Raw genomic sequence first — 10,940 nt, 5'->3', positions numbered from 1 at the left:
GTCAATTTATTGACCCGAGAGTGAAAAGGCTAGAAGGGGAGCCATTTGTATATCCGTGGTCTCCGCTGGACAGACATCACAAATTACCGTGCAATCCCATGGCAGCCGGTTGTACGTACCGCATTGGCCCCGATGGAGTCTTTCAGTGTACAACACACTGCTACAATAACAACCGTGCATCATCCGTGGCGCCAAGTCGCGCAAAGCGACGGTTCCAGATAGAATCTATACACTGATGCTGAAGTATCTGGTTTTGCATGGAGTCGACTACTTTACAACTGTCCTCAGTCTATCTGAAAACAATTATAGTACCCAATGTTTGGAAGATGGGCAGTCTGATCCCGCTACTGAAAAATGAAAAGGACACGAGCCAAGACGCCTGATGGACTACTCCTCTCGTTGGACAATTTCCATTCGACGAGCATCAGCATGCATTTCGAAGGCTACATAGGACTACAACTGTTTTACATGCCATCACCGTATACAAAAGCTGTAAGTGCCTAGCATTTGATCCATGGTATCAACGCCGCATTTGTTGGCGTTGTAATCTAATATGGCATAGGGCTTCCGCTTCTCGGTTTGGTTGTCAACGAGGCAGGTGTAGTGCATTGTGGAGAGCACGTTCACTACTTTATTTTTTTTTTTTTTTTTGGCACGTATGAGCATAACGATATATCCCCCTCGTTGAACCCAAATAATGTACTATTGATGGTGCGCTTCGGGTTCTTCTTGAACTTCTGTGGAATGAATGCTTTGTTGTAGCGCACTATACTAACATATGCGGTCTTCCTCCTCAACAAAATACGCGCCAATTCAAGAGTGGTAAAGAAATTATCCGCGTATATAGTACGGCCAGCATCTAAATATTTTTCCACAAGATCCAGCACTACGTTCTGCCCTTGGTTTGTCTCCCATTGTTGGTTTGGCAGTTTCCCTTCACAGGATAATAACTCTGTGAGTCGCATAACCACCATACTTTCATAGCTGGCTTTGACGGAATATATTGTATGAAGCGGGTGCGGCCTCTGTAAGGGAACAACTGCTCATCAACTGTTAGTGCTTCATGAGGAGTGTAAGCCGCTGCCAAGTTATGTTGCAACATTTCCCAAATGTCGTCAATAGCCGCAGTTTTGCTGTTGAAGAGTCGCTGTTGTCGAGTGTTTCCATGAAGCGATCGTACGACAACGCAGCTTTGTATATTGGGCAACGCGTCGCGTCCCATAATTCCATAGCTGGTTCATGGTTTGATCTTGTGAGTCCAGCATACTACAAAGGCGGCAAACTCTTTCAGCCCACCATCTTTACCAATATGGTGGGTTGCCCAAAAAGTAATTGCGGATTTTTCATATAGTCGGCGTTGACAAATTTTTTCACAGCTTGTGACTCTGTAATTGCTTTCTTTCTTCTGTCAGTTATCAGCTGTGACTTTTAGCTTGCTTTAGAAAAAAAGTGTAAAAAAAGCATATATGATTAAAGTTCATTCTAAGTTTTATTAAAAATGCCAATAGTAACTTTCATTCGTTTCCTGTTCATCATCATTTTCTTCCTCTTCATCATCGTCGTCATCAGTATCTTCATTTAGCTCGACGTATCCTTCAGTTTCGGCATCTGACTCTTCAGCATGTTGGTATGTGCGATCTTCTTCATCCTCAACTTCATAATTATCAATTGCAGCAATATCAATTTCTTCATCCATAAAATCATCAAATCTACTATCAGTTGCACGCCATTCATCCGCAGTCATTTGCTGGTAACGTGTACGTGTGTTGAAACAAGAAAAAAATTATAATGATGCCCAAAAACATGCATTTATTAGTGAAATTCAGTACAAGGTCCATACGGACCTATTCACACGTCCGCGTACTATTCTCACTAAAACCTCAATAACTCCCAAAGTAATGATCCGATCGGCTTGATTTTTTTTTTCCAAAAGATGCGCAACAAAATACTCTTGGAATACAGAGTAACTTTGGGGTGGGTTGTAGTGCCCGAAGTAGGAGTAATTTCAGTATGAAAAGGCAAAAAGGTCCCTTGGGACCTTCTGACTCATCGGAGGGTTAATTGTTTCGCTAAGGTCGCTTGTGTGGGATTTGTTTGCAGAGTTGCATTTTTAATGCGTGCACATATCCTCACTGCATCAAATATTCTTGACTTGCATAGAATTAAAAGCCATTTTGGTTTAAATAGTTTGCGTAAAATGCACACTGGATTAAAAGTCCTTGGTTTTATTTGTATACTCTCATCTCAAAATATCATACATTCATCATATACACATACCCATACACATAAGCAATCTTATTTAACAAATACATACATATTTCGTAAAATTCAAAATTCACCCCAGCACATACATATGTACAAATGTGTGTGTGTGGGGCTTCCAATTATTGCAACATAAAAAATGTATTGTACACATACAAAGATTGTGTTCTTCTTCATTTATATGTAATAATTATATAAATACATGCATATAAAAGTATTGTAGTATTACATGAGATATTTTTGGGCGTGCTAAAACGCTTCAAAAGTAAGTCTTAAAGGAATGTTGTTTTGTAGATATTGCAGAAAACTATAGAATAGAACGGAATGTTAGGTAAGGTCAATTGGACATTGGAGGGACTGCGATGGTTATACCGACAACAACAAAAAAAAAAAGACAGTCATCAAATAGCTGCCTGAAAATGAATATCAAATACTTGGGTTTCATTTGTATGCGACATGGCTGCAGCATACAATTTACATATACATACATATTCTAAAAATACACACATTTCTTGTTTTAACTTAGACTTAGGAATTTAATTTAATAATTACTTTACTTCAAAAAATACAAACAAACAAAAATCCTGGAGGCCTGGTGGTGGTATTGCGGATTTCCGGCAGGTATACAAAGAGAGTTAGTTGGTTCTTGTTTGTTACTCGAGTAAACTTTCTTTCTATTGAGATTTTTTTGAATGCCCACAGCGCACAGTAGTAGTTGCTAGTTAGTTCGTCTATTCATAGAGTATATTGAGTATAGATGTAATGTTACACAGCTAATCACACTAAATACAATACATACATATACAGATAATATACACGGGTATATAATTATCTACCTTCTTTGCTTACACTAAATCGTATGTACATTTGTACTAAACCTAAGAGCTACCTAATTATGCTTGCCTTATATATAATGCGGCGGCCTCATCACCACCACATGCAGCAGCACTGTGAGCAATGCCAAATACATGGGCCTATGGCCAAATAAAGCATATAAACCTGCCGCTCCACATTGTAGATAATCACGGGGATATTTGTTTATGGGCGGCGCCTCCTCCCTTAGGCGACATTCTTCGTCGCGTGCTCCAAAATATTCACCGCATATTTCCTCACAAGGGGGGCATATGAGGGCACCTCTATGCAGCCAATTATTGGCTGATATACTTATCGAAAGCTTTTGTCCAGGAAAATAACAGGTATAGCTATAATTTCCAACATAGATGTGTAAGCGACCATCGCTGCAATTGTATCGATAGCAACCCGAACCCCAATGCTGCCATTCGCGGGTGTGATGACAATTGCGTTCTTCCCACATGGATTCGCCATGATCGAAGCATTTTGAACCTTGTCCATAGGTTTCCAAAGCGTAGTTTTTCTCAGCCACTGGAAAAGGAAAGGTTTATGGCAAATTATAATTTACATATTGAGTTCATTGGACTTACATGGATTGTTCTCCACAAAATGACAATGGGATCCTCTTATTGTTATATTTTTGTTACGCCACGTAAACTCCTGAATATAGGGACAATGATCTGCCAAGGCAACGGATCCTCCATAGTATACCTCATCACCATCCTTAATGTTGCCTATGCTATCAAAATTCTACAAAAAAAGAAACACAATTGGAATTAATTCATATATACATCAAAAATTAAAAAAAAAATTAAACCTTCTCATTAGGGTTCTTATTTGGTCCCGGTTTTCAGCTTTAATATGAAGGCACTGCCCGATTTTAGGTATTTTGAAGGTCATAGTCACTATTCAAATCAATTTGGCCTTAATTTTTATACCCTCCACTATAGGAGAGGGTTATACTAATTTCGTCATTCTGTTTGTAACACCTCGAAATATGCGTCTAAGAACCCATAAAGTATATATATTCTTGATCGTTGTGACATTTTAAGTCAAACTAACAAGGTCCGTCCGTCCGTCTGTCTGTCGAAAGTAAGCTAACTTTCGAAGGAGTAAAGCTAGCCGCTTCTTATAAATGTAGGTTGGTTGGGATTGTTAATGGGCCATATCGGTCCATATTTAGATATAGCCGCCATACAAACCGATCTTTGATCTAGACTTTTTGAGCCAAAACTTCAGCCGATTTGGCTGAAATTTTGCATGAGGTGTTCTGTTATGATTTCCCATAACTGTGTCAAATATAGTTCAAATCGGGTAATAACCTGATATAGATGTCATATAAACCGATCTGGGGTCTTGATTTCTTGAGCCTCCAGAGGGCGCCATTCTTATCCGATTTGGCTGAAATTTCGCATGAGGTGTTCTGTTATGATTTCTAATAACTGTGTCAAATATGGTTCAAATCGGTTAATAACCTGACATAGCTGTTATATAAACCAATCTGGGGTCTTGACTTCTTGAGCCACTAGAGGGCGCAATTCTTATCCGATTTGGCTGAAATTTTGCATAAGGTGTTCTGTAATGATTTCCAATAACTGCGTCAAATATGGTTCAAATCGGTTAATAACCTGATATAGCTGTTATATAAACCAATCTGGGGTCTTGACTTCTTGAGCCACTATAGGGCGCCATTCTTATCCGATTTGGCTGAAATTTTGCATGAGGTGTTCTGTTATGATATGGTTCAAATCGGTCAAATATGGTTCAAATCGGTTAATAACCTGATATAGCTGCCATATAAACCGATCTGGGGTCTTGATTTCTTGAGCCTCCAGAGGGCGCCATTCTTATCCGATTTGGCTGAAATTTTGCATGAGGTGTTCTGTTATGATATGGTTCAAATCGGTCAAATATGGTTCAAATCGGTTAATAACCTGATATAGCTGTTATATAAACCAATCTGGGGTCTTGACTTCTTGAGCCACTAAAGGACGCCATTCTTATCCGATTTAGCTGAAATTTTGCACATATCGTTTTTGTATGAATTCCAGCAACTGGAAGTCATACAAGACCGATTTGTTTGAAATCGGTCCATAACCTTGTATAGCTGTCATATAAACCGATTTGGCGTCTTGACTTCTGGAGTCTCTAGAGGGCACAATTCCCATCAGATTTAGCTGAAATTTTGCATGACGTGTTTCGTTATGACTTCCAACAACTGTGCTATGTATGGTACAAAACGGTTCATAACTTGATATAGCTGCCATATAAATCGATCTTGGATCTTGACTTCTTAAGCTTTTAGAAGGCGCAATTCTTATCCGATTTGACTGGAATTTTGCACATAGTGTTTTAAAATCACTTCCAACAACTGTGCGAAGTATGGTCCAAAACTTGCCTTCTTGAGCCTTTAGAGAGCGCAATTCTCATCCGATTTGGCACAAATTTTGTACAACGGCTTCTCCCATGGTCTTCAACATACGTGTGCAATATGGTCAGAATCGATCTATAGCTTGATACAGCTACCATATAAACCGATTTCCCGATTTTGCTTCTTAAGCCCTGAATCGGACTATTACGTGATATAGCTCCTCCTCTGTCCTTATTCTTTGAAAAAATTGCCAATATCGGCACACGGTTTGATCTATACCTCATATAACAGCATCAACCCATTATAGGGCAATATACGGAATCTGTCAGTCGCTGCCGTCTAAGTGCACGCATTTTGTTCTTGTTTTGGCTCAGGAGAGCCACGTACCGAAGTTTATGCTCTGTACAATTCTGGTCCCTGTCGGAACTGAAAAAAACCCGCACCCCGTTTCTATTCTATTTGCCGTCTTTATCATTGGTCGCCGTCAATGACACGTAACCAACGCATGGAGAGGGTGCATTTCCGTACTCTGGCTTAAAAATGTTAAGGGAGTACTGTCTACTTTGCAAAGAGCTGTGTCAGCGTACTCAAAAGTGGCGACAAACATCGTGTATAATTTTCACCATCGAGAGACCACTCGACTTTACAACCTCTGAGCGCCGGACGTTTATCAATCAAAATAAGGCCGATTGGAACGGCTTTAGAATGTGCTAATTGCTGAGAGGAAATTCCGAACCGCATTAACGCAGCAGCCGCTCGCTTTATACCAGCCGGTCGAGTAACTCAAGTGGATCCCAATTTCCCCGTGCTACTCGCTACTGTGGTACTCGCAGACAAAAGTGTTGGGTTCCGTTGCACAGACCCCAAACTGAATCTGGACATTAAAAGGGTAGTTAATAAACATAAGCGGAATTTGTGGCTGGAACTCTTGGAGCAATGTAACTTAGGTACCGGTTTAGGCAAGCTATGGTCTAATGTAAAGTCACTCTCGAACCCCGGTAGACGAGATGAAAGGACTGTCACTTTTAGAGACGTAACTGTGCTCATCCGAAGAGATGTGCTATGAGGTATTTATTGTGAATCCCGATTGTGATAGGGCTAGGAGGATCATCAGCCCTCACAATTTGCCGTGGGTGAAGTTTCGAATGTCATCCGTGGCGCTAAATCCTCCAAGGCGTTAGGCCTAACGGAATCGCTACACTGATGCTGAAGAATCTGGATCTATCTGGAGTCAAGTACCTTACAACTATCCTCAACATGTCTTTGAACATCTTTTAGTACCCGATATCTGGAATATGTGCAGAGTGATCCCGCTACTGAAGCCTGGAAAATACCTGAGTAAGGGAGAGTCGTACAGACCGATCTCCCTTCTCTCACCAGTAGCGAAGACGCTTGAGGGAATACTCCCCCCGAGCCTCGTTGTAGAATTTCCATTCGCTTAGCATCAGCATGGATTTCGAAGACTGCATATCACAACAACTGCTTTCACCGCACACATTTGCCGTGGCTTCAATCAGCCCATACCATGTGATAGGACGGTGGTCCTCGTGGCACTGAACCCATCGAAGGCATTCGACATGGTCAGACATGTCAAACTATTTGAGGACATCGCCAATACGTCCCTGTATGGTCGCCAGTCATTTGGGGAATTTTGGGAAGAGCCTTAGAAGAAGAAGCCGTAGAGTGAAACAGTGAGTTCCCCAATGCGGGGTGTTAACTCCGTCACTGTCACTTAACCTCTAGCTATCACTGAAACCGCAGTTGCGGACAATCAGCGATATCGATCGGACAGTCTCAGTGAGAGGCCGGGCGGCACCGGCTCTTGCATAAATACTGAGTGCCTATGATGCTCTATATGACAAGGCGAGTTATTGGCGACTTTAAACACTGTTCCTGCGGCGATTGGTCCTTTGGCCCGGAAAGAGCTTGCTCTGCTACAGGAGCTTGACGACGTAGATTTGGCTACAACAACAGCAACAACAATGGTTTTTGTTGTTGTAGCAGTGTGCTGTACACTGAGGCCGCAGCCATATCCGCTGAATTACTCCATCGGGTCAATCCGATACGTACAACCAGCTGCCATGGGATGGTGTTATTGTTGTTGTTGTAGCATTGTGTTGTACACTGAGGCAGTAGCCCTTGCCGATGAATTACTCCATCAGGTAAATCCGGTACGTAAAACCGGCTGTCATGTGATTGCAACTATGATGCGTAAGAGCCCTCTTTGAGCATGGAACTTTGACGTCCAATCTGTGTGGTGCTCATCGCAGTCACGAGAAGCTAAGCTGCAAGCTAACGGGCGCGTCCACAGGTTGAGGATAGTGGAATGCTTCATATAGAGTAGCTGCAACGGCAGCCGCGGATAATCAGCGATATCAAGCGGAGAGTCTCAGTAAGAGGCTGAGTACCTATGATGCTCGATATGACAAGACGAGTTATTGGCGCATTTAAATAGCCAATGGGAAACCTGTTCCCTGGGCGATCGGTCTTTAGGAACGGAATGAGCTTGCTCACCTTCATGAGCTTGACGAGGATCGCCACCTCCACATGGAAATGTGGCTACAACGACAACAACCAAATCAAATCCTATGAAATTTTGTTAAAAATTCACATAAATTCTTATGAATTTTCTTGCATCATATTCCCTTTCTTCCCCTTCGGGTTGAAATGTACCTTCTACCTCCATAGTATAGTACTCTTGTAGTAACATACCAACCTGATATTGTTCCGGTAATACAAAATTGTGTCTTATCAAATTACATAGAGCAACAGAATTTCGATCATCGGTGCATTCGGTTTGTAAAGGATCCTGTTTGACCTTCGAGCAGAAAGGATGAATGGAGTGGCCTCTATAAATATATAAAAAATGGTAACAGATTAGTTGAGAGGTTAAGTTTTTTTTTATCTGAGAACTCTACCTGGCATTATTCAATTGTATCCAATCTTTACAGCTGCGCATAACAAAATTACAACCCAAACCACGTCCCCATGAGAGTGGACTTGCCATGCTGTAATTGGCACGAAACCATCCTGAATCTTCCATCAGTGCTAAAGTTATGCGTGAGAATACAGGGGATTGGGTATGGGTACCAGTCATGGCCTCATTCTGAAAGAAACGAAAGAGAAACCAAATTGAAAAAAAAAATCAGAGAAAAAATTAGGATACTGTAGTGTAGAGATCAGCATGTGCGCCTTTGATGCTGCAGGTTAAACGCACTAATTTTCCCGTTAATATTCCATTAGGGAAAAGGGGATACTTCTCTCATATCAATGAGTGCAGTTCGATCAAAATTTTAGCTCAATGATAGGGGGCCTTCTTTTTTATGCCCAGTCTGAATGGCGCGCCATATAGCGACATCACCTCGTAGTGAAGTTTTAATATGGCAGGATACCCTACAAATAAAGCCATTAAGGGGATAACCACCGCTGAAAATTTTTCTGATGTTCATGCCGGGATTTGAACCCACGGTGGCCTCCGACAGGGTTCGAATTCTGTTTGAGACAAATTTGGATGATCTTGCTAGAATACGAAAGGCATACCTAGCATAATTTTTCAGCTGATACTTTGGATAATGTATGTACAAAGTAGAACTGGCAAACTATCGATAACCGCAACATTGGATATTTTCGATATATATCGTTATTATCGTTAATTTTTATCACCTATGTAGAAGCAATTTCAATGCACAAACCGAATAAACCTAAATTTAATAAAACCAGTTCGAAGTCATTTTACAAAATTTTAGTTCAATACACAGAAAAAAATCAAAGTCCGGTTCAATCACGAAATTAATTGATACAATTAATTTTTTAATTGAAATTGCTTCAAACACGAAAATGATAATATCAATCACTGTTAATGAAAAAGGTTATTGAAAAAATGTTCTATCAAAAAAATTGCATTAAACTTAAAAAAATGATTAAAAGTTTTTGAAATTTCCAATTAATTTTTTAATTGATCCAATTAAAAAATGATTGAACTTTTATACATTTTTAATTCAATTCAAAACGCCTAACATAACTCACTTCATAAAATTGCTGCGAAATCGGACAATAAATGCGCCTTTTATTGCCCCAAAACCTTAAATCGAGAGATCGGTCTATATGGCAGCTACATCCAAATCTGGTCCGATCTAGGCCAAATTGCAGAAGGTTGTCGAAGGGTCTAACATAACTCACTGTCCCAAATTTCGGCGACATCGGACAATAAATGCGTCTTTTATAGGCCCAAGACCTTAAATCGCGAGATCGGTTTATATGGCAGCTATATTAAAACCTAAACCGATCTGGGCCAAATTGAAGAAGGATTTCGAAGGGCCGCACACAACTCACTGTCTCAAATTTTGGCGGCATCGGACAATAAATGTGGCTTTTATGGGCCTAAGACCCTAAATCGGCGGATCGGTCTATATGGCAGCTATATCCAAATTTGGACCGATCTGAGTCAAATTGAAGAAGAATGTCGAAGGGCCTTACACAATTCACTGTCCCAAATTTCGGCGACATCGGACAATAAATGCGTCTTTTATAGGCCCAAGACCTTAAATCGAGAGATTGGTTTATATGGCAGCTATATTAAAACCTAAACCGATCTGGGCCAAATTAAAGAAGGATGTCGAAGGGCCTTACACAACTCACTGTCCCAAATTTCGGCGACATCGGACAATAAATGTGGCTTTTATGGGCCTAAGACCCTAAATCGAGCGATCGGTCTATATGGCAGCTATATCCAAATCTGGACCGATCTGAGTCAAATTGAAGAAGAATGTCGAAGGGCCTAACATAACTTACTGTCCCAAATTTCAGCAAAATCGGATAATAAATGCGTCTTTTATAGGGCCTTACGCAATTAACTGTATCAAATTTGAGCAAAATCGGATAATAAATATGGCTTTTACGGGCCAAAGACCCTAAATCGGCGGATCGGTCTATATAGGGGCTATATCAAGATATACTCCGATATAGCCCATCTTCGAACTTAACCTGCTTATGGACAAAAAAAATATCTGAGCAAAGTTTCAGCTCAATATCTCTATTTTTAAAGACTGTAGCGCGGTTTCAACAGACAGACGGACGGACATGGCAAGATCGTCTTAGATTTTTACGCTGATCAAGAATATATATACTTTATAGGGTCGGAAATGGTTATTCCGATGTGTTGCAAACGGAATGACAAAATGAATATTCCACCACCGAAGGATGGGTTTCCCCCATCGGTTCAGATTTAGATATAGCTCCCATATATATATTTCATTCGAAATGGCCTTTTCAGGCTGTAGAAGTCACAATTTTGGTCCGATCTTTACAAAATTTGGCATGAGGTGCCTTATTTGACGTTTTCATATGTGTGCAAAATTACATAAAAATCGGTTCAGATTTAGTTATAGCTCCCATATATATCTTTCACCCGATATGGCCTTTTAAGGCTGTAGAAGCCACAATTTTAGTCCGATCT

General features: G+C 40.6%; 1 protein-coding gene across 1 annotated transcript in view; it reads right to left on the bottom strand.

Moving 5' to 3' along the window:
* Positions 1–2,209: 2,209 nt before the first annotated feature.
* LOC106086702 (leishmanolysin-like peptidase) overlaps positions 2,210–10,940 on the bottom strand; it is a 77,905-nt gene continuing 69,174 nt past the window's right edge. The window contains exons 8-11 of the mRNA XM_013251475.2: positions 8,404–8,591; positions 8,202–8,334; positions 3,705–3,864; positions 2,210–3,645 (exon numbers count right to left, since the gene is read on the bottom strand). Of these exons, the coding sequence (XP_013106929.2) occupies positions 3,167–3,645; positions 3,705–3,864; positions 8,202–8,334; positions 8,404–8,591 (960 nt within the window). The 3' untranslated portion in view covers positions 2,210–3,166. The remainder of the gene's footprint in view (positions 3,646–3,704; positions 3,865–8,201; positions 8,335–8,403; positions 8,592–10,940) is intronic.

Source organism: Stomoxys calcitrans, chromosome 2, assembly GCF_963082655.1.
Source record: "Stomoxys calcitrans chromosome 2, idStoCalc2.1, whole genome shotgun sequence".
NCBI lineage: Eukaryota > Metazoa > Arthropoda > Insecta > Diptera > Muscidae > Stomoxys > Stomoxys calcitrans.
The sequence above is the reverse complement of the archived record's forward strand: the minus strand, read 5'-3'. Positions and strand labels throughout refer to the sequence as shown.